At 52.6% G+C, this 26351-nt stretch overlaps 3 protein-coding genes across 10 annotated transcripts in view; 1 reads left to right on the top strand and 2 right to left on the bottom strand.

Moving 5' to 3' along the window:
* Positions 1 to 3727, top strand: part of GLP2R (glucagon like peptide 2 receptor) — a 50403-nt gene extending 46676 nt beyond the window's left edge. For all 3 annotated transcript variants that reach the window (XM_038535534.1, XM_038535532.1, XM_038535533.1), the window contains 2 exons: positions 953 to 994; positions 1978 to 3727. In XM_038535534.1, coding sequence (XP_038391462.1) covers positions 953 to 994; positions 1978 to 2325 — 390 coding nt within the window. In that variant the 3' untranslated portion in view covers positions 2326 to 3727. The remainder of the gene's footprint in view (positions 1 to 952; positions 995 to 1977) is intronic.
* A 6053-nt stretch (positions 3728 to 9780) lies between these two features.
* RCVRN (recoverin) lies at positions 9781 to 16857 on the bottom strand. Its single transcript, NM_001014281.1, is given in 3 exon segments — positions 9781 to 10133; positions 12589 to 12700; positions 16215 to 16857. Coding segments are annotated over 3 exon segments (609 nt in total). The 5' UTR covers positions 16596 to 16857; the 3' UTR covers positions 9781 to 10017.
* A 4168-nt stretch (positions 16858 to 21025) lies between these two features.
* GAS7 (growth arrest specific 7) overlaps positions 21026 to 26351 on the bottom strand; it is a 209896-nt gene continuing 204570 nt past the window's right edge. For all 6 annotated transcript variants that reach the window (XM_038536874.1, XM_038536877.1, XM_038536879.1 and 3 more), the window contains exon 14: positions 21026 to 25890. In XM_038536874.1, coding sequence (XP_038392802.1) covers positions 25777 to 25890 — 114 coding nt within the window. In that variant the 3' untranslated portion in view covers positions 21026 to 25776. The remainder of the gene's footprint in view (positions 25891 to 26351) is intronic.

Consider the following 26351-nt stretch of genomic DNA (forward strand, 5'->3'; position numbering starts at 1 on the left):
TTGCTGGAATGGAGTGGCTGAACACAAGCGGGTAACAAGAAGTGGATAAAGTCAGCGACACAGACACAGAGCCTAGGTGCCTTCTGTGGTTAGGAGATTTTTTAATTTTAATCTACATGTGATGAGAAACCATGGGCATGGAATCATCTATCTTTTCAAAAGAAATGTTGACACAAGAAGGGGTTATTTATTATGTCACATAAATGAAAACTTCAGGATCAGGCATTGGTGGATCCGGGTATGCATACGAGATTGGAAGTCTGTCTCTTACCTTCTCCAGCCTCAGTTTTTCTCTCTCTTGGCTTCATTCTCAGACAAGCTGACTCCCTGCAGCTGGGAAGACACCCATGGGTATCTCTAGGCTGACTTTGACCATAAAGTTGGCAAACAGAGGGAAGAGAGTGCAACCCTTCCTCCATTCCCAGGCAAAAGAACTCACATCGGCCCTGCTTGGGTCCCCTGACCATTTGGGTTGATTATTGTGGTGATGGCCATCCTAGAACATGGGGACCATGATCGACAACCCTGCCAGAAGCCCAGAGAGTAGGGCAGCATCAGTTCCCAAAGGGAAAGAATAAAATTGAGGCCAAAAAAAAATTAGCAATGCTCACCATGAACAAGTAGAAATGGGACAGCGGTCTTGTACAATATTTGTATAATTGAATGAATAACACAAAGTATTTAGGATTTATTCATCATTAACCTGTAGGCATCTAAGCACATACCTGGGCTGATACGGGTGGTGAAGGTCAAAGTCAGAAGAGATCCCAGTGAAATCCAAGCTAATGTGACCAGGATGGCCAACTCCAGTTAACGCTAGCAATGTAGTCACCTGACTCTTCTGGGGGCTTCCCAGATGCGGGGGGGAGGGGGGGCTTGGATTCTCCAGGCCACTCCCAGACACATCTTCTCCTGAGGCAAACCTCATGCAAACCTCTTCCTTTGCTTGCAGGGATTACTCGTGGCCTTGCAGTACTGCTTTGCCAATGGAGAGGTACGTCTCCGAAGCTGCTGTTCGGGTTCTGGTGAGGCTGGGGCTGGCCTCCTGTAGCCCCCACAGGTTTCTGGTTGTGTGATGGGGAACATGGTGCAGTGACCAGCATGTACCCAGGGCAAATGCATACTGTGAGCACCCAGTAGGGCGAGCAGGGGGCAGTCCAGAGGAATGGGAAACGGTGTCGGGATGCACGGAAGAGGCTCAGATCCCCGCTCTGGCCCTGCTGGGGGCACTCAGGGACCATTCATTAAAGGTGACAGAGGGAACCTGCTTGAACTTTGGAGTCCAAAAATCGGGATTCTGGCTGTGACTCACCCACTTAGCAGGTCTGAGTGCGTCGGGTTCCTAGAGCTCTTTGGCCCTCAGTTTCCTGATCTGTAAAATGGTTATAATAGCAGCCCCTGGTTATTATTGTGTGGCTCTGAGCTTTCTGGGTTTCCGGTAACTATGGTGATTTGCATCATCATCATCACCATCATCATCATCACTACCAGTTCTCTGCTCCCTGGAAAGAGGCTTGAAAGGGGGAGGGCAGGCGGTTTCCTCCTGGCTTTAGGAATTGGTGGCATCTCCAGGCCCTCTTTCACCCCCCAGAATGTAAGCTCCTGGACAGCAAAACCCACTTCCCTCCTGCTCACTGCTGTCACCTCTGTCTTCCTACAGGGTGGGGGAGCTCCTTGTCCACCAGGCAGGTGTCATACACACCTCTACACAGTCCTTTCTGGAACACTTATATCTCAAATTTTTGTCTCCTCGCCTCACTGTCCTACTCAGTAGCCACATGGTGTCACTACCATGTGCTGTGCACACATAGGCTTGTTTACTCCTCTCTGTGCATCTCCACAGTTAGAAGGTAAGTTTCCCAGGGGTGGCACATGGGAGCCATGCAGTGAGTGATTGCTGATAGGACACACACACACACACACACACACACGGCCAGGTGACTCGGGAACAGTAACCCGCCCTCTTATCCCCCGCAGGTGAAGGCTGAGCTGCGGAAGCACTGGGTACGCTTCTTGCTGGCCCGCCACTCGGGCTGCAGTGCCTGGGTCCTGCAGAAAGACTTCCAGTTCCTGGGAAAATGTCCCAAGAAGCTGTCCCAGGCAGGCCGCACGAGGACACGGGAGAAGCTGCAGCCCTCGCTGGGCGGTGGTAACAACCATGGACAGCTCCTGCACCTGGCCATGCATGGCTTGGGGGGACTGGGCCCCCGGCCCCCACGGGGACACGCAGCCTGGCCCCGGGGCAGCAGCCTGTCCGAGAGCAGCGACGGGGACTTCACCCTGACCCACACCATGGAGGAGATTCTGGAAGAGAGTGAGATCTAGGCTGGAGGCCCGCCGCCCGGGGAGGAAGGAAGTGGCACGTGCCACAGAGCCCTCGGGGTCTCCCCATGCACCGTGCCCATTTTGGCGTGAAGTTCATGTCCAGGTCTCTGATGCTCAGACCCAGTGTGGAGGATGCCCTAAAGGCTGAGCAAGGCCCCGGGCCATTAGGGTCGGGCTCAGTGACTAAAGCAATACAGCAGGGCACTGGAAGAAAACCACAGGAGGAAGATTCTAGGAGAACACACGTTAATGGCCAAGAGTGTCGCTTTGGAGTGTGCAAAAATGCATGTGTATTTGGGCGGGTACGTTGCCGTGGGATGAGAGAGATACAGCCTTACACTAGCGGGAGCACCGGTAGGGCAGTCATCAGGACGTATTGCCAGATTTGGTAGTTAAAACACATAGTGCTCAATTTGATTTGCATTTCAGATCCACGAATAATCTTCTGGTGTAAGTGTATCCCATGGGGTATACGTGATCCGCAATTCAAATGACATTGCAAGGCCACTATTTTGCCTAGCAGCTCCGTTGTCAAGTACACTCTGCCAGCAGGATGGGGACTAGGGTGAGGTAGGTGAGGAACCCGGCTTGGGTGCAAGATTTAAGACAGCACTGGAAAAAAAATCTTCAAGATAAGTAATATTTTAACACGACATTAAAAAAAAAAATCCACAAGCTTCCGCAGATGGGCCATTTCTAAAGATAACTTTTTATTAGCACAGTGCCAGGATGAGGGTGAGACCAGCGAGAGACCAGCTCATCCAAATGCAGAGTCTGATCCTGACTTTATTGAAAACATTGGTATTTTGCCTGTCACGGGTTTTGGGGCGTGAATTTCTATTTTTAAACAATTGCACCTAAAATATTATTTATCTCGCTGATTCCATGTTTCCGCCCTCCCCCCTGGAGTCCCGGCTCTGCTTGCCAAGAGGAGAAACTGGAGCAGAGGCACTGGGCAAGTGCATAACAAAGCGAAGGTTTATTTTTTTGGTGTCCAGATCATACATAGCTCAATCATTAAAAGTATACGTCCTTCTAATTTCTCCCTGCTCTAAATATCCCTGCCTTCCCTGCTCAGGTCTGTTAGCTTCTAGGGAGCTGGGGCCCTGCTGTGTTCCTAGCCTGCACCCAGCACAGCAGGTTCAGACTAGGTGCCCAGTATACACTCGGCGATGACATGGGACAGAGATGTCTTTGGAAGCATCGGATGCTGTTGGGGATCAGTGACCCAGGACCCGACCTTGAATAGGAGAAGGAAGTTTATTTTTTTCCCAAAGCATCTGTAAATATGTTCTCCCTGCCTCGTCACTCCCCAAATGGGGTGGCACGTGCACACACACACACATACACACACCCTGCTTGCTCTTGTCTCGTTAACAATTAAAATAACAAGTTTATTTAATTGAGTCTGTATCGGGTCAATTCTTTGACACGTGTTTCTCACTGGGTGCTGAAGGTCTCTTGTGTCCTGAGAATCTGGGGCATAGTTTCTGGATAGATGTGAAGGAAAGGGCTGTGGCATTGAGCCTCCTTGGGGACCCAGAGGAGGGGATGGAGAAGGCAGGAAGGGACAGAGGTCAGAGGTCAAAAGGGTGGGAGGCAAGTGTCTCCCCTCATCTAGACCACAGGTCTAGAGTGTCGCTTTGGAGTGTGCAAAAATGCATGTGTATGTGGGTGGGTACGTTGCCATGGGATGAGAGAGATACAGCCTTACACTAGCGGGAGCACCGGTAGGGCAGTCATCAGGGCGTATTGCCAGATTTAGTAGTTAAAACACATAGCGCTCAATTCGATTTGTTCGAATTCTTGGTGCCTTGAAGATCTGGCTTAGTGGGTCTCAATCCTGGCCTGACAATCACCTGAGGAACTTGCTTGGAAACACTGATGGCTAGCCATGACCCAGAGATTCTGATGGAATTGGTGTAAATGAGCCTGGACATAGGTATTTTTAGAAATTCTTGAGTGATTTCGTTCTTTTTTTTAACTTTTCTAACTGTGGTAAAATATATGAACACAAAATTTACCATGTTAACCACTTTTAAGTCTATAAATCAGTGGCATCGAGTGTATTCATACTGTTGTCCAACCGTCTCCAGAACTTTCTCACCTTCCTAACCGAAACTCTATCCCCATTAAACACTCACTAATCCCATGGGATGCCTGGGAGGCTCAGTGGTTGAGCATCTGTCTTTGGTTCAGGTCGTGATCCCAGAGTCCTGGGATCAAGTCCTGCATCTGGGTTCCCCAAAGGGAGCCTGCTTCTCTCTCTGCCTGTGTCTCTGCCTCTTTCTCTATGTGTCTCATGAATAAATAAATAAAATCTTAAAAAACAAACCAAAACACTAACCACACTAACCCCGTATCTCCTAGGCCCAGCCCCTGGCTACCACCATTCTACACCCTGTCTCAGTATGTGATGGCTCTAGGTACATTACATAAGTGGAATCTCACCATATTTGTCCTTTTGTGACTGGCTTATCTCAGCACACTGCTCTCGAGGTTCACCTATCTTGTAGCATATACTAGAACCTCCTTCCTTTTCACAGCAGAATAACATTCCACTGTGTGGATGAAATATTTTATTCCATTCACCATGTGACGGACACTGGGTTGCTTCCCCGTTTTGGCTACTGTGAAAAATGCCGCTGTGGGTTTGGGTGTGCAGAGGATTCTGTTTGAGTCCCTGTTTTCAATTCTTTGAGTAGACGCCTTGGAGGAGAACAGCTGAGTCCTAAGGTCCTTCTGTTTAATATCTTGAGGAACCACCAAGCCATCCTCCACAGCAGCTGCACCATTTTGTATTCCACCGGCCGTGCGCAAGGGTTCCAATCTATCCAGTCCTGGCCAACACTTACTTTCTACTTTTTTGATCATCGCCATCCTGATGGGTATGACATGGTAGCTAGGGTAGTTTTAACTTGCATTTCTGTGGTGACTAAAGATGTTGAGCACCTTTTCATGTGATTATGGACATTAGCATATCTTCTCCGGAGAAATCCTATTCAAGCCCTTCGCCCATTTAAAAAAATGAGGCTGTATGAGTTTATTGTTTTTTGTTGTAGTTGTTGTTGTTAAGTTGTTGAATTTCTTTGTATGTTCTGGATTTTAAGCCTTTACCAGATATATAATTTGCAAATATTTCCTTTCCTTCTGTAGGCTGTCTTTTCACCCTCTTGATGGTGTCCCTTGACGGACAAACGCTTCTGGTCATGATAAAGTCTGGTTTATCTGTTTATTTTCTTCTATTGCCTGTGCTTTGGGGGCCATAGCCACCTGCCTGGCTTTCATATGTGATCAAGGTCTAAGACATTGGAAAAGGTATCAAGTGACACCTCCCCTCCAAAACTCACTATGCTCTGCTGAAGTCCAAATAAATAAGCCTTCCGTCTGTGACAAGTACAGCTTAGAAATTCTTCATTAAGAACAGACTTGACTGATTTTCACAACTCTGGGTAATAATTGACGTTAAGTGTGGTTGGCCCAGTTTTGTGGAGCTGTTTTATTTTGTTTTTTGAAGGGTGGGATCTCAGCTAGGGCCTCAGTTGAGACACACACACCTACCTGAGCTCATCTGATAAATTTGTGTGGCCTCCAAGCAACAGAAATGGAGGTGGAGTGGGCAATAGGGTGTCTGTGTCCCCATCTGGCTCCATGGACAAGGCCTGAGCCCTGGTGTACAAAGGGAAGCCACAAATCACATTCAAGAGAGCTGTTGCCAGGAGGCAGTGACAAGAGCTGTTTCTGTGACACATGCCACTCCCTGTAGCCCTACGCCACAAATATTAACCCAGAAGGCTCACCAGCAGCTCAGTGCATAGCTTGGGTATGTATATCAGAAGTACTGTAGCCTCGAGGCATCTGGGTGGCTCAGTGGTTGAGCATCTGCCTGTGGCTCAGATCATGATCTCCTCTATTCCCTCCTTCCTTCCTTCTCTCCTTCCTTCTCTCCTCCCTTCCTTCCTTTCTCCCTTCCTTCCTTCCTTCCTTCCTTCCTTCCTTCCTTCCTTCCTTCCTTCCTTCCTTCCTTCCTTCCTTCCTTCATTAAACCATCTTGCAAACCTCCAACAGTACCTATCCAGATTCTTCCACAGTTAGCTTTAAGTACTTAACGTGTTTCAAATACAGAGTAGGGGATCCCTGGGTAGCTCAGCAGTTTAGCATCTGCCTTTGGCCCAGGGTTTGATCCCGGAGACCCAGAATTGAGTCCCACACCGGGCTCCCTGCAGGGAGCCTGCTCCTCCCTCTGCCTGTGTCTCTGCTTCTCTCTCTCTCTGTGTCTCTTATGAATAAATAAATAAACAATATGTATAAATTTTTTTTAAAGTTCTATAGCCTTGGTTGGGGTGAGAATGGTGGTATCTGATGTAGCAATGGCACCTGGTATTGAGAGACCTACTGGTGAGTCTGTCAGGGACACCACTGAGAATGCTAAGACATACCGAAGGGGCACTACACAAGAGGCTGGAGCCTGTGAGAGCAGTTTGGATTACTGCTCTTTAAAAGACCCGTTTCCACCCCTGAGTTTACATGTATGTGAGGAAGCAGAAATTTAGATGTGAAATGACTCCCCCCCCAAGGTCCCTAGAGTGGACATCTATTTTTAACACTCTATTTCTCTTATACTAATAGGACCCAAATTTTCCTCTTGGGAACTATACATCTCCCCACTCCCAGTTCATGACGTCTGAGCTGTCTCAGCTGCACTCTCGGCCCCAAGGCTGGGGACAAATTCTGCTCAGCCAATCCCAGCAGGACAGCCCTCTGGCACCAGATATTGGGTTAGGGATGGGCATAGAACCAAGAGCCCATGAGAGATGGTCCTGGGACTTGGGCTGGGATTCTCAACAGAAAGCCACCGCCCCCCCTTTTTTTGCTGATATTGGAACCATGGCAGAGTAAGCCTGTATCTGCTGGTGCCCATCTTGCCAGAGCAGGAGGGAAAGCTTCCCTGAGAATGGAGCCATCACAGTAGAAAGTGAGGCCAGGAGAAGGAGAGGAGTCCCTAGGCATTGTGGGAGCCCCTGGATTAAGCCAGACCTAAAGCTAGCAAAACTCCTGGGATTTCCTTTACGTGACTCAATAAATTCCTATCTGTGCCACAGCAATCCGTGTTGGGTCTTCTGTCCCTTGCATCCGAAAGAGTCTTGATGACGTAGCTCAACACCACCTCCACCTCCTTCTCTTCTCTTCAGTCTAGTTGGCCTTTGCACCACTTCCGGATTCTCTCAGCATTTTCCCACAGAGAACCCTAGAGCAGGGCAGGACCCAGCCCATGTGGCCCTGCTGCCCCAAGGCAACAGAAGACATGCTAGTTATGTTAGCACTACTGAGCTCTCCACTGGCCGTAGAAGATCCAGTGGCCCCTTTATGCCTTTTATTGAATCATAGATCAACAAGGTTATTATGTGGTGTCTCTACTTTTACTTTATTTTAAAATTTTATATATTTATTCATGAAAGACACAGAGAGTGAGGCAGAGACACAGGCAGAGGGAGAAGCAGGCTCCCTGCGGGGAACCCAAGGTGGGACTCGATCCCAGGACCCTAGGATCATGCCCTGAACCAAAGGAAGATGTTCAACCACTGAGCCACCCAGGTGCCCCTTGTGTCTCTGCTTTTAAATTCAAATGACATGGATGCTCCAACCCCAGAGAAAAGCCTTCAACCTCACTCCCCAACAAATGAGGTTCACTCATGTAGGGCAGTGTGTGGGGTGGTGGAAAGAGTACTGGAGCCCTTTGGGTCTACCCCTGAGCTACCTTGAGCTGAACCCAAGATCCTTCTCCCCCTGAGCTGACTCTTCTGAGTGACTCACTAGTCTGGTCCTGGAGGGGTGTCTTGGGCAGGTAATTCTAATAATGACTCTCTTCCTTGAAGAACCACTGGACTACATCCTGTGTAGAGCCTCTCCCCCTTCCAGCTCTGATCCTATGCAAAACCAGAATTCTCAGTCCTGTCATGTCCAGGCCCAAACTTTTGAGGCAGCCTAGTGTAATCAAAGGGCCTCTAGTTCAAGTGCCAAATGTGTTCTTATTTTGTGGCTTCAGTGTCCCCATCTACACCATGGGGCAGGATGCCTGGCTCCCAGGAATGGCTCTATACTGAGTGTTAGGATTGCTCCCAGACTCACCCTCCATGAAGAGCAGTGCTTTCCAGCAGTGGCGATTGTTCTATCACTGTGGAGGTGGGGGGGTCACCCCAACACTCCCAATTGGAGGCTCCCCTGCCTCAGGGGGTTGCATATAGGTCAGTCAAGTGTCTGGGACCTCCATATATTTTTCTGAGCTCATTTTGGAGCTTAAGCCTAGAAAGTAGATGAGCCTCCCCAAAAAGTACAAGGCTATTAAGACCCTGCTGGTGGAGTTCCAAGGTGTCCCAGGCCCCAGAGCCGTGACAAGGCGATGTAGCCCAGTGGGTAGCCCCAGACAGCCTTTGCTCATTAGCTGGTTGACCCTGGGCAGGCTGCTTGCAGTCTCTGGGCCTCCTCCTCATCTCCAAAATGAGGGCCCCCACCTCTCTTACCATATCCAACTTGAACTTATTGTCATCAGATCCTGAAACCCTGCGACCAAGGACCCTCCCTGAGCTTCTCATCGTGGTGGATGGCATCACTATTCACCCAGAACCCAGGCCACAAACCTGGCTGCTGTCTGCCATTCCGGCCACTCCTGTCATCCCTCCTCCCCCTGCAGCCAGTGAGGAGGATGCTATCTCCAGAGCGGTCCTACTCTCTCCAGGCTGGTCCTCTCTGCTGAGGGCTCCTGGGGTGACTGTAAAAGTATAATGTTCAGGCTCCCGGCTCCTAGTCCTGCCCCTCTGACGTATTTCTCCCAGCCAGAGGGTTGTCTTACAAGCATGAGTCCCTCCTACTTCAAACCCCACGGAGAAGCCCCATCTTTCCATGGGCTGCAGAAAAGCCTGGCATGCTGGTCCCTGCCTACCTTTTAGGCATAACTCACAGTTAGCTATCCCTCCTCCTAGGGCTCCTCCCTGGGCTCCTCCCTGGGCTCCCTGGCTACCCTGGCCTTTTCCAGTCCTGGAATGTGACATTTTCATTCCTGCCTCAGTGTCTCTGAGGGGGCTGTCCTCTGGGACCCCGTGCTTCCTGACTCCCATCCTCCCCCAACCCCCCACCTGCAGGCCATGGGGCCTTAACTGAAATGTTTCTATCTGGGAACACCTTCCTCAACTCTCTGGAGGAGTCAGCCCCTCTGGCAGTACTTGGCACATCTCCAGGGTCACCTGACTGCCTGAAATGGTGTCTTGTAGTGTTACAGTCCCCCGTGCTGCCTGCTTCCCTGTCACACCAGGCCCAGCACCCCAGCCTGTGGCCGCAGGGGCCATGCACCCTTGTGTCTGAGGCCCAGTCGACAGAAATCATTTCCCTTTCCAGCTCAAGAACAACCCAGCTGTGTGCCCAGCTCCTCTCACATTTATTGGAACCTGCTTACCCAGCAACCCACAAAGGAGCTTACACGGGGTGGGGGGTGATATTGAGGACTCCTATGACCTAATCCTGGGATTATCACCGAGGCATGGGCCCTGGGGACCGGAGGTGGGGGGTAGAAGAGGAGGAGGGATGCTAAGGCCAAGGAAGCCCCCTTGGCCCCTGGGGCATGTGCACGTGCTCACGTGGGGGTTTCTGTGCTGGGGGAGACGGGGGTGGGGGGCGGGGAGGGCCAAGCAGTCAACATCAGGGTTTCTTTTCTTTTAATTTTTCCTTCACTTTTCGAGGCTCAAATTGGATCAGTCTCAGAATTTCCTTATTAGCCAGGGTCCCCTCGATGAACTCCTCCTCTGTAAGTTTATCTGTGCATGGGAGGAGAAGAAAGGCTGCAGTCAGATTCGGCTGTCCCAAGTCACAGCAAGGCTGGTGCTGGCCAGCATGCCCCGTGCGGAGGTATCTGTTACGAAAACACTGAATTTCTGTGCCCCTGAGGGTACAACCCATCACCCCCAGATACCCAGCTCCTTCCCAGGATCCCCGGACCTCCCCTCAAACCAGCAGCAAAGGGTTAATGAGAGGACCAGCCCAGGAGAGCCTGGCCCCTAGTGAGGTCTCTCTGCCTCCCTCCCAGCAGGGGGCTGACAGCTCCTCTGTGCTGAAGCCACTGTGCTTGGGGCTGAGGCCACTGCAAGGGGGTGGCTCAGAAAGGAATGAGACAGAGTCCCTGTTCTAGGAAACTCTTGGTCTGATGCGGAGACACTCCCACGTCTAAATAACTCCAGAAAGAGACAGGTGCTTCTCTCTGCAGATGGTGATGCTCACACTGCCTGCACCGAGCTCAACAAGCTTAGCTGAACCAACTGGATTTCCAGTGGCCTGAGCTCTGCGCCTCTCTGACACCCTTAATCCCTCCCGGGTGAGGATCCAGAATGGGGTCCTTGTCCTTGCACAGGTCCGGGTAGTGAAATTTGGGCTTTAAAGTCTCAGCTGCCTTATCGGCCTCAGGTAGAGCTTGAAACTGCCACGGTCAAGAACCTGATTGTGGAGTGAGGTGCTGTTTCCGGAGGGGGTCATCTGAAAATCTCGGCCTCCAAACACCACCACCTCCCGTGACTGTGGCATTCACCTGGGTTGGTTTTCAAGGTAGCAAGTACAACAGGGGGACATAGCACCTGGCAGACCTGAGAGATGTCTGGTCCTCCCAGATGGGGTCAGTGGGGGAGGGGCCACATGGTGCGAAGAAGGAGGAGGAGGAAGGGGGGAGCAGGTTCCGGAAGGGGAGGAGACATCGAGGCTGGGACCACTACACCCACGCAGCAGAGTTGAAGGAGGTGCTCACTGCGAAGTCAGTGGGGCACAGGACTGGCACTGGGAACGATCAACTGCTTTGAATGCTCGCCCAGGTACCTCGCCTGCTTTCCCCTGGATCCAGGCCCTTGGCAATGACCTTCTTGCTCCTCAGGCTTCTTCCTGGACTGCAGATTGGTGGCGCCGGGGCCCCCTGCACCTGCCCCTCCTCCCGACCTGCCCAGGCCTGTCCCGGAGACCACAGAAGGAGCCCACACTGGCTGCGCAGAGGTGCGTGGGCCATATGTCACCAAGTGAGGCCCTTCAGGTTCTCAAAATCTCCAGTGCCGGCTTCTCTCTTAGAGAATCAGCTGAGGAGGCCCCGCGGGGCTGCGGGTCCCCAGGTGGCAGCAACCAGCTGGAAGCCACAAGAACGGGCAGCCACTTGCCAGGTCCCCACATGTCGGGGGGCTCCCCGCCCAGCTTGCAGCCGTGCCCACGCCGCCCCTCTGCAGTGCTGCCTGCGTTGGCCTGAGCATCACGCACCTGCAGACCAGCTGCCCTGTTCTGGAATGCCTCCCTGTTTTCAGGGAGACCCCACCTCTCCAAGGGCTGCTCGTGGCCAAAGACTGAGCAGGGGCATTGGAGGGACCGAGGCAGGCCGGCCTGTGGAAGAAGGGGCCCCCGGGGGCTCCCCTGGCTTTGCCAAAACCTTCAAAAGCAGGGCTGCGGCCTCAAGTCTTCAGCGGCCCTGGGCTCTCTACTCGGGGCCCCGCTGCCCTGCAGTCTGGGCCTCCCCAGGCTCCTCCAGCCCCTCCTTTCCCTCGAAGGCCAGTTCTCAATAAATCGCTTCCAACCCAATCTAAATCTAATTCCATCTGTCGGAACCCAAATTAACTCCCCGGCGTAAAAGCAGGTAAACTGAGATCCTGCTCACTTGGGACTCGACGCCCCTTCAGACACAGGCCGAGCTGAAGCTTTGCCCTGTCCTCACTGTGCAGAAAGCATTTTAGGAACCAAGTAAGGTACACCCAGGCGTCTAGGTGAGCACTTCCGCTGAAACAGAAAGTGGTTTGCAGAGCCCGTAACCCCGCAGTGGGTACGCCCTTGGCTAAGGAGCTGCTGTCCTGACTTAGCCATTCTTCCCCCGGCGCTAACGCTGCTCTAAGGTGCCTTTCCTTCCCTGGCCTTCCAGAATCCAGACCTTCCCCCTGCCCCAGGGAGCTCGGCGGTGATGGAGTCAAGGGGCAAGGGGGATGTGGCACCAGTCCCCACCAGCAGCATCTGCTCCAGGGGGACAGTGGAGCTGGGCTGGTCTGCTTACTGTCCCCCTGCACCCCCAGGGATGCAGAGATCCCTGCAGTGCATGCCAAGATGAGGGGTCCCCTCTCCCCCAGGGACTCAGATAGCCCTGCAGTGCATGCCGTGAGGAGGGATCCCCTTGGCCCTAGGAAGACCAATCTCACTGGGGCCTCCAGGAAACAGCCCATGACTCTAAAACCAGACGCTTTTAAGGGGGAAGGAATTCACCATCATCTTTCTTTCCAAAGAATCCCCAGATCTTCTCTGCTCGTTTCTCTGGGGTGTTCTCATCCTCTGGAAGTTGCTTCACATCCTCAGGACTGATCATTTTGAAAATAGCCTGCAGCACATAAAGAGGAAGTTCCCATCAGAAGGAGAAGCAGGGGTTACCCTCCCCCACCCCCATGCCCAGGGCCAGATATCCCCCCAAGCAGAGGTGAAAATACAGATTCCCAGGCCCCAGCCTGCCCAGGGGAGCAGAGTTGGGGAATCTGTATTTTTTAGATCCTCAGAAGGGACAGGGAACGGAGTGAAGGGGTAAAGAAGGCTTTCACTTATTTTGCCCCTTCTCTACACCTATGGAATTTCCTGACCCTGTAGAAACAATACTTTCATTTTATTTAAAAAAAATGAAAATGAGATAAGAAACAAAAAGCTTGGGTGCCTGGGTGGCTCAGTCAGTGAAGCATCTGCCTTCAGCTCAGATCATGATCCCGGGGTCCTGAGATCAAATTCCTCATCGGGCTCCCCTCAGGGAGCCTGCTTCTCCTTCTGCCTCTGCCTCTCTGTCTCATGAATAAATGAATAAAATCTTAAAAAAAAAAAAAAACAAAAAGCTTTCTGATAATCCCACAGCAGCCACCTCAAATGGCTTCTTTGGGGTCCCTGTGGTACCTTGGTTGCCCAGCTGGGTTGGCTTATGGTGACAACGGCTAATGTTCATGGAACGCGTAACATGCCCTTGTACACGTAACCTCCACAATGGCCTTATGAGGTGGGTTTCATTGGCCCCATTTTACAGATGAAGAAACGGAGATTCTAACCAGGCAGTTTGGTTCTAGAACCTTCATCCTTGCACTCTATCACTTGGAGAGCATCCAAGGGGCTGGAGAACAGAGAGGGACAAGGTGGTCTCAATGTGCCCTGCCAGCTCCAGGTTATAGGATCCCATCAGCTCGTTAAGTCCAGCCCAGCCAGGCCAGAGTGGACACCTGAGTGGCTCCTGAGCCCATTCCAGCCCATGCGCTGAGCGTTGGGGCAGACTAGGGGTGCAGGCAAGCGTGTTGGGTGGAGTTGGGGGCACCTTGCACACACTCGGGCAGGGGCAGTGTTGCCTGTGACATTAGCCTGGAGGGAGGGCGAGCAGGTCTGGGAAGTTTCAGCACCAACATGCTATAGCAAGAGGAGCAAACTCAGCAGCTCTGGGCAGCAGCCTCGGCCAGCAGCATTCAGAGCCCGGGGGTGCCCAGCAACCCAACTGTGGGTGCCGGGTTCCATCTCAGTCCTGAGCCTGGGGAACCATGTACCGGCCCCACAGCTAAACTCTGAAAGTGCCTGCCTGCCTCGCCCAGTTTCTAACTCCAAGGACAGCCTGTCAGGACCTTGGAGAAAGAGCTATCCAGTCCTTACCCTGGGCCCCGAGGTTTTTCCAAGGCCACATAGCTAGTTAGTGGTGTAACTGGGATTAGAACCTGCAACTTTGGACTCCCGGGGCAGCGACCACGTGATCTAATGAACTGAGCAGCCCTGCACCAGCTTGCACTGCCTCAGCCGTGGATACTGTGGATACTACCCTTACCTCTCCCTCTTTCCCTTCCTCTTCCTTTTCCTCAAGGAGCACCAACTTGTAGGCCACCGCTGGGCCTGACGTCCTGTTGGTGGTCATGCTCCCTGCACCAGGCCACCGGCCAAGCCAAGGGAGCTCGCTCTGTGGGTAGTGCCCGGATTCCAGGGACTTCCCCACCCTTAACGTGAGGCCTAAGTCAGGTCTGCTGCCCAGAGGCTGCCTGCTTGGCTGCTTGGTTTATGATTTCTCCTAATCAGGGGGAGAACCATGCAAACACAAGCAGGATTACAAATGCACCAAAAAATGAGATAAACTGCAAAAGACATTCTTCTCCTTTTTACCAGGAACAGAATTAGGGGAATAACGCAATGAAATGGGCTGGGGGATTAGTAGATGCCAGGAAGAGATGCCAAGTGAAGGGGAATACAGATGCCATCATAAGAAAAAAAAATAGAAACTTCTTAATTGTCCAAAAGTACAGGGCTGGTTAGGTAATTTTATGGCCTTTCCATAAGATGGAATTCTTTTTTTCTTTAGGTTTTATTTATTTATTCATGAGAGACACGAGACAGAGGCAGAGACACAGACAGAGGGAGAAGCAGGCTCCCTTTGGGGAACCCAGATGCAGGACTTGATCCCAGGACCCCGGGGTCACAACCTGAGCCGAAGGCAGATGCTCAACTGCTGAGCCACCCAGGTGTCCCATAAGACAGAACTCTAAGCAGCCATTCAAAATGGTTTTGAAGAAACCATTTCTTGATAGGGAAATTGTAACAAAATAATAACTGAGAAAAACGTCTTATATATCATAGTTCTAAAATTATTTTTAAATATATATATACAGATAAAGGACTAGGATGGTAGGATGCCTGGGTGGCTCAGGGGTTGAGTGTTTGCCTTCGGTTCAGGGCATGACACCGGAGTCCTGGGATTGAGTCCCACACCATTCCCCGCAGGGAGCCTTCTTCTCCCTCTGCCTGTGTCTCTGCTTCTCTCTCTGTGTCTCTCATGAATAAATAAATAAAATCTTTTTTTTTTAAAGGGCTGGGATTGTATACGTTAATACATTGACAGTAGCTCCCTCCAGATGATAGAATTAAAGGCAATTTCAATTGTCTCCTGCATATATTTCTAGGGTTTACAAATTACTTACCTATTAAATAAAAGTATTCTTAAGATCCCTGTGATCTTCGCAACAAACGATAGGATGCCAGGCCAGTGTGGGGCAGGGGGAGAGTGTGTTTTGGAAGTGCTGGCCAGCAAGGCTCCTGCAGAGGCTCAGTCCAGAACACAGGGCAGCAGGTGAGAAAGTGGAGGCCCCCGGGGGTGATGTGGCCTGCCCCTGGCTCTAAAGACTAAGAGGACAGGAACCCCCAAATGTTCATGACCCCCAAAGCTGGCCTCCTTCTACTCTGTATATTTTTCTTTCTTTCTTTCTTTTTTTTTTTTTTTTTTTTAAGATTTTATTTTTTCATTCATGAGAGACACAGAGAGAGAGAGGCAGAGACACAGGCAGAGGGAGAAGCAGGCTCCATGCAGGGAGCCTGATGTGGGATTTGATCCCGGGTCTCCAGGATCACACCCTGGGCCAAAGGCAGATGCTAAACTGCTGAGCCACCCAGGGATCCCCTACTCTGTATTTGAAACACGTTATGTGCTTAAAGCTAACTGTGGAATAATCTGGATAGGTACTGTTGAAGGTTTGCAAGATGGTTTAATGAAGATGGAAGGAAGGAAGGAAGGAAGGAAGGAAGGAAGGAAGGAAAGAATAGAGGGAAGGAAGGAAACAAAATTTAATTAACACAAAATACCCAGATTCTTCTTTAGGAGGAAGAGAAGCTGTGGGGAAGTGACCCACGTACTGGAGACCCCTCCTCGCACACTTGGAGCCCCTGACCCCCCGCAGCCTGGATCCCCACTCCATACGGTCAGCCCCGTCCCCTTGAGCAGCAGCGGCAGCAGCAGGACCCTAGATTGTGGACACCGCCCCCACCCAACCCCCCGAACCCCCTGGACCCAGGACCCCGGGGGAGCCCAGTTCCGCTGTGCGGGGGAGGCCGAGACTGACCATGACGATCTCTAGCACTTCGCTCTTGCTGATGGCCCCGTTGCCGTCCACGTCGTAGAGCGAGAAGGCCCACTCAAGCTTCTGGTTGGTCTTGCCGGCCGAGGTCATGTGCAAGGCGATGACATACTCTTTGAAGTCCAGGGTGCCGTCGCTGTTGGCGTCGAAGCTGCGGAACACATGCTGGGCATAGGCCTTGGGGTCGGCCTCAGGGAAGAACTTGGAGTAGATGCTCTGAAACTCCTGCTTGGTGATGCGGCCACTGGGGCACTCCTTCAGGAAGGACTGGTACCAGCTGCACAGCTCCTCCTCTGTGAACTTGGTGTTCAGCTGCAGCTCCTCCAGGATCTCCTTGGAGAGGGCTCCGCTCTTGCTGTTCCCCATGGGTGAGGCCGCCTGGGCCCGGCCGGGCAGCGCTGGCTGGCTGGGCTGGCTGGGTGGGTGGCGAGTGATGTGGTCTTCTGCAGCTGGAGACCGACCCGGAGGTGCTGGTGGATTAGAGGATTTGTGGCTGGTTCATCCCAGTACTTGGAGGGAGGAGGGGCCAGGACGGGGGAGGGGGTAGGCTCCAAGAACTACCCCCCCACCTCCAGATTAAAAGAAAGAGCTGACAGCAGGTCGCCAATCCATCTTGGCCTTCAGGGAGGACAGGACAGGAGGTCAGAAGCTTCAGAGCCAAAGCCTTGGTCTCTCCTGCTGCTCCTTGCCTCTCCCTGGTCCTCCCTGACTTCAGCTCTCCAGGAGTCACCGTGCTCATGACCTCTCTTTCCCCCAAACTCTGAGGGTGCCAGGGGCAGGCATGGCATCTTGCATTGAGCTCTATGCTGCAGTCGTGAAAAGGCAGGCTCTTGGAACAAACTGAGGGTTGCAGAAGGGGAGGGGTGGGGAGAGGGGGTACCTGGGTGACAGGCATTAAGGAGGGCACGTGATGTGATGAGCACTGGCTGTTATACTGTATGCTGGCAAATTGAATTTAAAAAAAAAAAAAAAAAGCCAGGCTCCAGAGCCAGCCCGAAGTTCAAATCCTGGCTTTGTGATTTCCTGGCTGTGTGACCCTAGGCATGTTTCTTTTTTTTTTAATTTTTTTTTTTTAATTTATTTATGATAGTCATACAGAGAGAGAGAGAGAGAGAGAGAGGCAGAGACATAGGCAGAGGGAGAAGCAGGCTCCATGCACCGGGAGCCCGACGTGGGATTCGATCCCGGGTCTCCAGGATCGCGCCCTGGGCCAAAGGCAGGCGCCAAACCGCTGCGCCACCCAGGGATCCCCTTAGGCATGTTTCTTAACCTCTCTCTGCCTAGAATGGTCTCCTAGTCCTTCACCTCCTTTATGGCTTTCCTCAAATGTCACCTCCTCAGCAAGGCCTGGATGGATCACTCTGTTTACAACACCACACCGTGCCCCCAAGCCCCACTTTATGTCTCTTCCTCATAAGTACCCCTTCCGACTCACTTTTAATCACTCTATGTGCTGTGTGTCCCCGCACCAGAATGGAAGCTCCGTCGGAGGCAGGGGTTCTGTCTGTTTTGTTCCCAGCCGCCTCTCCATCACCAGAATGGTGCCTGGCAGCTTGGGGCCCCTGTGAATATTCCGAGTGAATGGGCATAATAATAGTGTCTGCCTCATTGTTATTTTGAGGCTAAAATGAGCTAATATGTACAAAACACTTAGAAGAGAGCCAGGCACACACAATATGTTAGTTTTTGTTACTCATCTACAACAAGGATACAAACTGCTTGGAGGGCCAGAAGGTGGAGGGAGTGAGCAACACGGGTGAATCAGAGACAGTGCCGAGTGGTGAGGCCTGCGCCACCCATGGAAGGGTTTGCCCATGTTCAAAGCCATTTGCATGTGTTCATATGGGATTATGGCCCATTGTTTCTGGATTTTTCAGTGCTGACCCCTATGGTTCCAGAGTATTTCTCAGGAGGCCTAAATGTTAGGAGTGTGTGCGTGTGTGTGTGTGTGTGTGTGTGTACTTATTATTTTTTTTTATTAGTTTGTGAAAGCATATCATTTCTTAATAGAAGATCTTTTTTTTTTTCCCAAGACTTTCACTATCCTGTAGCAAAGTGTTTGTTCTCAAGAGCAGTTGGAAATAAATCAGTCACCACACTCAGAAACCAACCAACCAACCAACCAACCAACCAACCAACCAACCCATCTACCCCAGCCCACGAAAGTGGGGTCAGAGGCTTTGCCCTTTGTCTCAGAATCAGGTGTGGGAGGTGATTAGAAGTGCCTCCTGGCAGGGCACCTGGGTGGCTCAGTAGGTTAAACATCCAGGTCTTGGTTTTGGCTCAGGTCATGATCTCAGGGTCGTGGGATCGAACCCTACATCAGGTTCTGGGATCAATGTGGGGTCTGCTGGAGATTCTCTCCCTGTGCCCTTACTCCACTATGCACTCTCTCAAATAAGTAAATAAAATAAATAAATAAATAAATAAATAAATAAATAAATAAATATTCTTTTTTGTTTTTTTTTTTAAGTGCATTCTGGTGCCACTCTTGTCCATACCAAGCCTGCAGATGAGAGGAAGAGGATATTACAGGGAAGAAATGGAGCCTGCCTGGGTCACAGGGCTGCTAAGCAGCAAAGCCAGAAGGAAAGCCCTGTTCGGCCAGGCTCTCCATTTGGGGTCTTTGCATCACCTTACAACAACTCCTTTCTCAAGGAGGCCTGAGCCAGCGGGCAAGAAGCTCCATCCCTGTAGGTGAAGAGCCAGTGGGCAAGGAGACAGGGCCCTGGCTTAATGCAGAAAGCAGCCAGAGTCCTGGAGGCCCTTGAGCCCTGGCTGAGGGCAAGAATGAAGGACTGGACCCAGGTGGGAAGCAGCCTGGTACCTCTGGCCCACATTCCTCAGGTTGTGCCCAGGAGGGGCCCAGCCTTGGGATGGGACCACAGGCAGCTGTGTTGATGCTTCCAGGAGAGGAGTCATGACCTGGGGGTTTGTTTGAAAACCTGCATAAACATCTTCTATCAGAGGGAGAGTTTATGCTTATGCTCCTTAGGCAAACAAGTTGTTGGAGATGATGTATTGTGAACGGATTTGTTAAGTCTGAGTTGTGGCCATAAACTCTGCTCGAACCCCAAAGGACTGCCCTCCAACCAGAGGACCTCAGTTTGTGTCTCCCCCCTCCTTGAAAGAAGCGATCTCTTCGTAGAGGCTGGCCCTGTGGCACCCCCAAGCCTGGAGCTCGGGGGGTGGTGGGGAGGGGGCGGCCCCCAGCACTCACCCCCGCTCCCCTACCTTCTTCTGCTCTGGTACAAAGGATGGGCTGACCCTTCTTCCCTTGGCCTGGAACCGGAGCCCACACACCAGTCTGCACTGGGCCGGGAAAGGGGGTATAGAGGGGGTGGGTGGGTGGCAGAGGATGGGAAGGAACATTTCTCCCCTGGCCCTCTTGTTGCAGCACATGGCAGTCCACCCTTTTGGTGGCTTGGACTGAAGTCCTTGGAGTCATCCTCGGTGCCCCTCTGGCACACCCCACCCCATCTGTCAAGAACCGTGTAGGCACTGCCTTCAAAGCTCATCCAGATCCTGACTGCTCCCCCCAACTTCCACTGTGACCACCTCCTGCAGGCCCCCTGCCCCTCCTGGGCCAGCTTCCTTGCCTCCTTGCTTCCATCCTGGTCTCCAACATTCCTACAGCCTGTCCTACAGCCGTGAAGTCAGGCCGCACGCTCCTTGGCTTGGACCCCTCTCCGCCGCTCCCCGCCCCAGCGTGAAAGTCAGAGTCCTTCAGGGGCTCATAAGGCCCTGCAGAAGCTGCCCCCGCCCACCGTCCATCTACTCCGGCCACAGCATCCCCAACCCAGGTGTCCCTCTTCCACTCTCACCACCTATAACCAGGCCATCTCCTGCCTAGAATATTCTCCCAGCAACCTGCTGGGCTTCCCCCACCCCACCCCCCCAGCCTGGGGTCTCCTGGCCTTTGACCAAATGTCACCTTCCCAATAAGGCTGCCCCAACTGCCCTGTTTAATATTACAACTTACCCAGAGTCATCCCTGAAACTACCAATCCTCGTATCCTGCCCTGTCCTTTCTCCCTAACACGGAACGCCTTCCACACTCGTGCTGGATTAGTAACTCTGTGAACTGTTTTTGCTTCTCCCTCTGCTAGAAAGCCACGTCCAGGAGGGCCGGGCTCTTTATCCATTTCACTTATTGACGTGAAGGGGTGTCTGGCATCTAGCAGGTGGTCAATAATGGCTGCATGCACGGATGATGGATGAGCAAAGAAACAATAGCCAGGAGCCCTTTCTGTCCACAGGGATAGAAGTCCCCAGGGGAGGGGGCCGGGAGGGGGCTGTGGGTCCAGCAGCATGGTACCCATCTGAGGGGCGGATCCGCGCCCAGGTGCCCTCTGCTAAAACATGAGGCGTAAGATTATCACCAACCCTGGGAGCCTAGAGGGATCGCTGAGACCATTTATACAAAGGAGAGTGTGACAGCCCTCCAGGAAGGAGGGTCACCCAGCAGGACCCAGTGTCTCTGGACAGTTTATTTTACATGGGATGAATCTAAGCATCTCAAGTGTACACACAGAGCCAGAGCGAGGCGGGGGTGGGCCGGGGTTGGGGGGGAATGAGAGAGCCTTTCACTTCCTGAAAACGCTTTATAATAATGTAGAACAATTATATATAGCAAACGGCTTCAAAATGTAAACCCTTTAAACGTTTAATTCTTTAGCATTAATACACACAAATGCTATTAGGGGGTGGCAGGGGTCGGGGGGGTGGTCGGGGAGGGAGAAATTCGGGGGGGGTTACAGCCTCCATAGGGATCAGAGTTTCAACAGTGTTACTTATAAATTATAGTACATCAATTTTATTTACTGATCTAGGCAGCCAGAGGGTGGAAGGGTATACAATGTGAAGTAAACACAGTCATACCGGGATGAGAAATGCTGGCAGGAGACACAGCTTTTTAACATTAAAAATGTATAAAGTATTTAGCAAAAGTTACAGAAAACAGACCAAATAAGCAAGTTTATTTTGTTAGAAAATCCCACTGTCCTAGGGTTTGCTGATGTGCTGGTCGGTGAAAGGGCTGCCCCCCAATGCCCCGGTCCCGCCCCCGCATCTCCCTCCTCAGGGGAGGGAAGCGATGCCAATTTGGGACCCCGTCACCACCGCGGACAGCCGGTGTCCCTCTGAGTGTCTGCTCCCGGGTCCGCACGGCTGCCGGAGGCACAGCTCCCAGGAGCCAGTCGGCTGCGTGTGATGCCGGGAAGGACACGTCCCTGCTTGACAGATGAGGGAGCACGGAGGTCCCGGGAGGGAACGCGACTTCACTGCGGGTTATAGGACCAACGAGGCAGCAGGGCGGGGCCGGTCCAGTGCTCTTGCCCTGGCACCGTATCCCTTCCCTCTCCGCCCCCGTGTCACACCGTCTCCACGACCACACCCATGTGCCCAGATCCTTTGCACTCTCACTGCAATCCTTTTAGGGACGTCCCTCAAACACAAGGGGTCAGCGTCCCCTGAACAGCACACAGGGAGAGATCCAAAGGTCATCACAACCCAGCTCCCTCGGAGGGACCCTGCAACAAAGGTTCCTGACCTGGCCACACCCCGGCCTCTAAAGGGTTCTTTTCACCTGTGTCTTTCGCTTGCCGATCCTGCAAGCCCTACCTGCCAAAACTCAACCCAGAAGTGTCCAAGAAGCATGGGACCCCGGCGGACTTGGGCTCCATGGCTCACACCTTCCCTGGCCTGGATCCAGGAATATCTTCCATTTGCTTGGTGGGGTAGGGGGTAGAGGGGTGCCTGGTTGCCTCCAAGGGCTCACCTCTCAGCAAGCAGGGCACAATCGGGACATGGCTTGGCGGAGTCATCACCTTGGGGGTCATGCCCATAGCTAGCCCGGTGTTAGCTGGGTTGGGTCCTATCTCTGTCACCACCTGCCACCACCCAAGGGCAGCAGGCACAGGCTCTGTGTGACCACCGGCGGAGCAAAGCTCCAGCAGTATCAGGAAGCTCACGGGAAGAGGCTCTGTCTTCATGCTTGTCCTGGCTCCTTGGACACAGACCTCAGGACACGAGATCAAAGATCAGGGGATGAGACCCCCAAGGTGATGACTTATGAGTGCTCCCTTCTGGGCCCGAGGAGGAACTACCTCATTCTCAACAGCTCAGGAAACTCTTCATTTCGGCTCCATTTGGGTCTGCACACAAGAGAAGTCCCAGGGTATCCCTCTCGTGAGGATTTCAGACACTACCATGCACAATCACACAGATGGGGCTCAGGTCAAGCATGATGGTGTGGGATACAGAACTGGAGCGAGAAGGGGAGGCGGAGGGAGTGCAGTAGCTGGAGGAGGCTGGGGAGACCAGAACGCACACCTGCAGCCTGCAGCCAAGGCAACAGACATCCAGGGGAAGGTCACGGCCAGCCCAAGGTTGCCCCCTGCATTTTTACCGGCCATTTGTCCATTCACCTCCCATACCCAATGCTCAGTAGAAGCTGGAGGCTTTGTGAGCCAAAGGGAGGGCCCCCAGGACTGCGTGGGCTTACCAGCTGAGGTGCAAACCTCAGGCTGTAGCTTAAGTGGGAGGCACCCCTCCCCAACCCCTGGCCCCTTTCTGCACAAAACCCTGAAATGAGCCACTAAGGCCAAGTGTGAGCTCCAAGGGCTACCGTGGGCACAGCTGGCATTTGGAGGCGCCTTGGGAGGCGGAGGAAGAAGCCGTGCAAACAAGCTGAAGACCCTTGGGCCAGGAGCCTCCAGGCCCAACAGAGCATTTCCCCAAGCGAGGACGCATGCAACATAGTGCGGTTCTGCGAGACGAAGGAACAAGCTAGTGACACACACACGATGTGTGTGACCCCAAAGCATGAAGCCAAGGGAAAGCAGCCAGACTCGAGGGCTGCATCGGGGACTCCTTTTGTACAGCATTCTAGAAAGGGCAAACGGCAGGGTCAGATAATCCATCAGTGGTTGCCAGGGTGCAGGAAGGGAAGCAGGTGTAGACTGGCTATAAAGGAGCCAGGGGGAATTTTTGGGAGTGATAGAAATCTTGTGGTTTTGGTGGCTGGTCGTTAAGATGAGGTCTGTCAAAATTCACAGAACCGTATCCTTCCAAAGGGTGGGTGTCACTGTATGTCAATAAACCCCAATAGCATAGGTCCAATGACCTCCAGAAATCTGGAAAAACAAGGCAGTAGGTCCTGGCAGGGTGGGATTTGGGGAATATACTGATCGATGCCCCCAACTTAACACCTGTAAAGTGCTTTCCAAACTACCTCCATAATCACCAGTGGGTCTGCAGAATCCTGTTTCGACTCTCCCTGTCGAGGCCACTCATGGCTGGAAGTAAAATCACTTCAACAAGCCAAAGTCTTTGATGTCCTTTGAAGTTTATGGCTTGTGTTTCCAAGAAGGGACCTTGGCTCAGCCAAGGTTCTTACGTACCCATCTGCTAATCTAGGAATTGACTGGTCTTCACAAAGGGAAGAGAAACAAACCCCCCCGTTTGGGAGTGTGGACACTGTTTCGGTTTGCTTCAGTCACTAACCCCAATGAGAAGTGAATGAAGGAGCACAGGAAAAAAAAAAAAAAGAAATGAAATTTGTGAAGGCTAATGAGACCAAATTAAGGACAGTGGGGTGGGGGTGGGGAGTACCTTCAGAAAATGGGCTGGGGAGCCCCCCTCTGTCTCCCAGGGAGGACCAGAAGACTCAGGAATCCTCAGATGGGAGGGAGAAAACAAAACCCATGAGCCATATCACACTCAAAATATCTGTTAGTAACAAGGCTATTGGCTTTGAACATTTGAAAATCACCCACAAATGAGTTCAGTAAGCCACAAGGCAATTACTACTAGCACCCATTTTTCCTAGAGAAAACAAAAAATAATATCCTAAGATTGGTAGCTGGTGTCACAGCCCAGCCCCAGATCTGGAAGGAGTGGTCCTCCCTGCCGGGGACAGATCCACCCTCATGGCTTTCGTGTCGGCAAAGGCCTTCACGTGGACCTTTTTTGGTTAGGGTGTTTTAGTAGGACAGGGGACAGTTTGGCTCACTCTAGGATATTCAGCATCTTTGTACTCTAAACTGTGAGGACATAATTCTGACTCAATGAAAGAGGTGCCCAAGGACTCAAGATGAGTGAGGCAACAATTCCCAGCATGAAGACCAAAGGACCCCGGGAGTCATGCTCTTAGGATCCTGCCCTAGTAGGGGGTATATGGACCCTGCACATCCAAGTAATCAAAGGGAAAGAGGAGTTAAGAAGGATGGGTTCTCAGGGAGTGGGTTCTGGGCTAGAATCTGCCCTTTGCTGGCTACGTGACCACCTCTGGGGTGGTGGTGAAGGGGCGGAGCGGGGGGAGGGACATTTCTTCTTCTGGTCCCCTCATGGTGCTTAGATGTGATGGAGAATGTGTTTGCTGTGTTTCTATAAAGGGAGAGAGTGATGAGTGAGGACCCAACGGCGTGCTGAAAGCTTCCCAAGTCACCGGATTTTGTGGGGATCTGGGAGATGGGGGTAGGGGGGAAGATGATATTAACATCAAGCAGGGCTCTGTGCAGGGCTTTGGAACGTGCAGGAGGAGCTGAGACCAAGGTGGCAGGACACTGCCTGTAGGGTGACAACCCACTGTGGCCGTGAGAATATGCCATGCCTGTTTGGTGCCCACCAGGGAAAGCAAGCCACATCTGGGGAGGGACAAACCCCAACCCGCCTTCCACAGGGCGCTGACACAGGGCCCTGAGAAGAGCCCGGGAGGGGGCAGGGGTGGCAGGAGGGAGCTTCCCTGAGGAAGCAGTTGAGGGTTGGGTGGATTGGGGTTTCCAGCCCGGAGACTTTACAGAAGATGCCTGACCTAATAGGAAACGCGACTCAACACTCTGACTTGGTTGGGGCTGATGTGAATGAGGTAGTTCCATCCTGACCTCTCCAGGCAGGGTCGGTCTGGGCCAAGAGAGGAGCCAGGCCTTATTCCCAAGACTCCCAGATGATGGAAAGTGGCAAAGAAGAGCCCAGATTTGGGCTCTCAGAACATAAGGGGAAGAAAATAAAGAGGGTGGGCTGCAAAGAATTCTGGGTGTGGGCTGGGGAGCTGAACGGTGCCTTCTATCCATGATTCTGATCCTGATACTTGGTTGAAGACAGGGACCTTTCTGCCATGACCCTCCAAAGCCTGGGACACCAGGGGGGCAGCTAGAAGACAGGCCTTGGGGCTTCCAGGGGCACAAGTGTGTGACACAGCTGGCTCTGGGTGGGGAGGTGACCCCTAGGGTGCTCAGCAGGGACCACACCCAGTTCCAGCCTCAGTCTGTCCTGGGAGCAGGAAGCAGAACACAGGAGTCGGGGTGGGGGCGACGGCCTCGGAGACGGGGCAGGGCTGTGGATCCGTCTTCTTGGCCTGGGAATGCGGGCAGCTCCTGGCAGGGCCGCCCTTCTGGAATCACCAGCTCAGTGGCCCGGGACCAGGACAGTGGGTGGGAGGGCGGCTGCGCTCGGCAGCGGGCCCCACAGTGCGCACTGCCACCGCCTCTCCGTGGGACCCCAGGCCCCTCTCTGCAGCAGGACCCCCGGGGCTGTGTGTGCCAGCCTAAATCTCCATGTCCACAGGGCGGATGTTGCCTGTCTTGTGCTCTCTGACCCACAGCTCCCTGTCTTTGGCTGGGTCCACTTTTCGAAGCAGTTGGTCCACAGGCTCGACTGTCTGCAAGGGACGGAGAAGGGGACATAGTCAGAGGTGGCAGGTGTGCCAGGGAAAACACCTTCGAGCCCTGCTGCTCACGCCTTCTGGCCTGTCCCGGCAGCCTCTCTAGAGGGGCTGTGGGGCTCCAAGGGAGGTGCCTGGGAGGTTCAGCCCGGCGCAGGGCTGCAAGAGTGGGGAGCCTGGGCTCTTGCCCCCACTCTGTGACACCCTCCGGGCACTCTGCCCTCCAGCCTGCAGGCCTGCGTGACGGGGCAGCGTGGCACTCGGCTCCGGGTCCAGGGCCTCCTCCTCCTCCTCCTGCATCTGTCCCCACCTTTACCACCCAAGAACAGAGCCAATGGAATTTGAGTGTTAGAGAATTTGAATATTTCTGGATTATGTATTTATTTCTTTGGTAAAAAATTTGCCAGGGGAGGTGATAAGGTCTTCAGCTATTTTAACTGTCATGACCTTCTTTCTCC

This window comes from Canis lupus, chromosome 5 (genome assembly GCF_011100685.1).
Source record: "Canis lupus familiaris isolate Mischka breed German Shepherd chromosome 5, alternate assembly UU_Cfam_GSD_1.0, whole genome shotgun sequence".
NCBI lineage: Eukaryota > Metazoa > Chordata > Mammalia > Carnivora > Canidae > Canis > Canis lupus.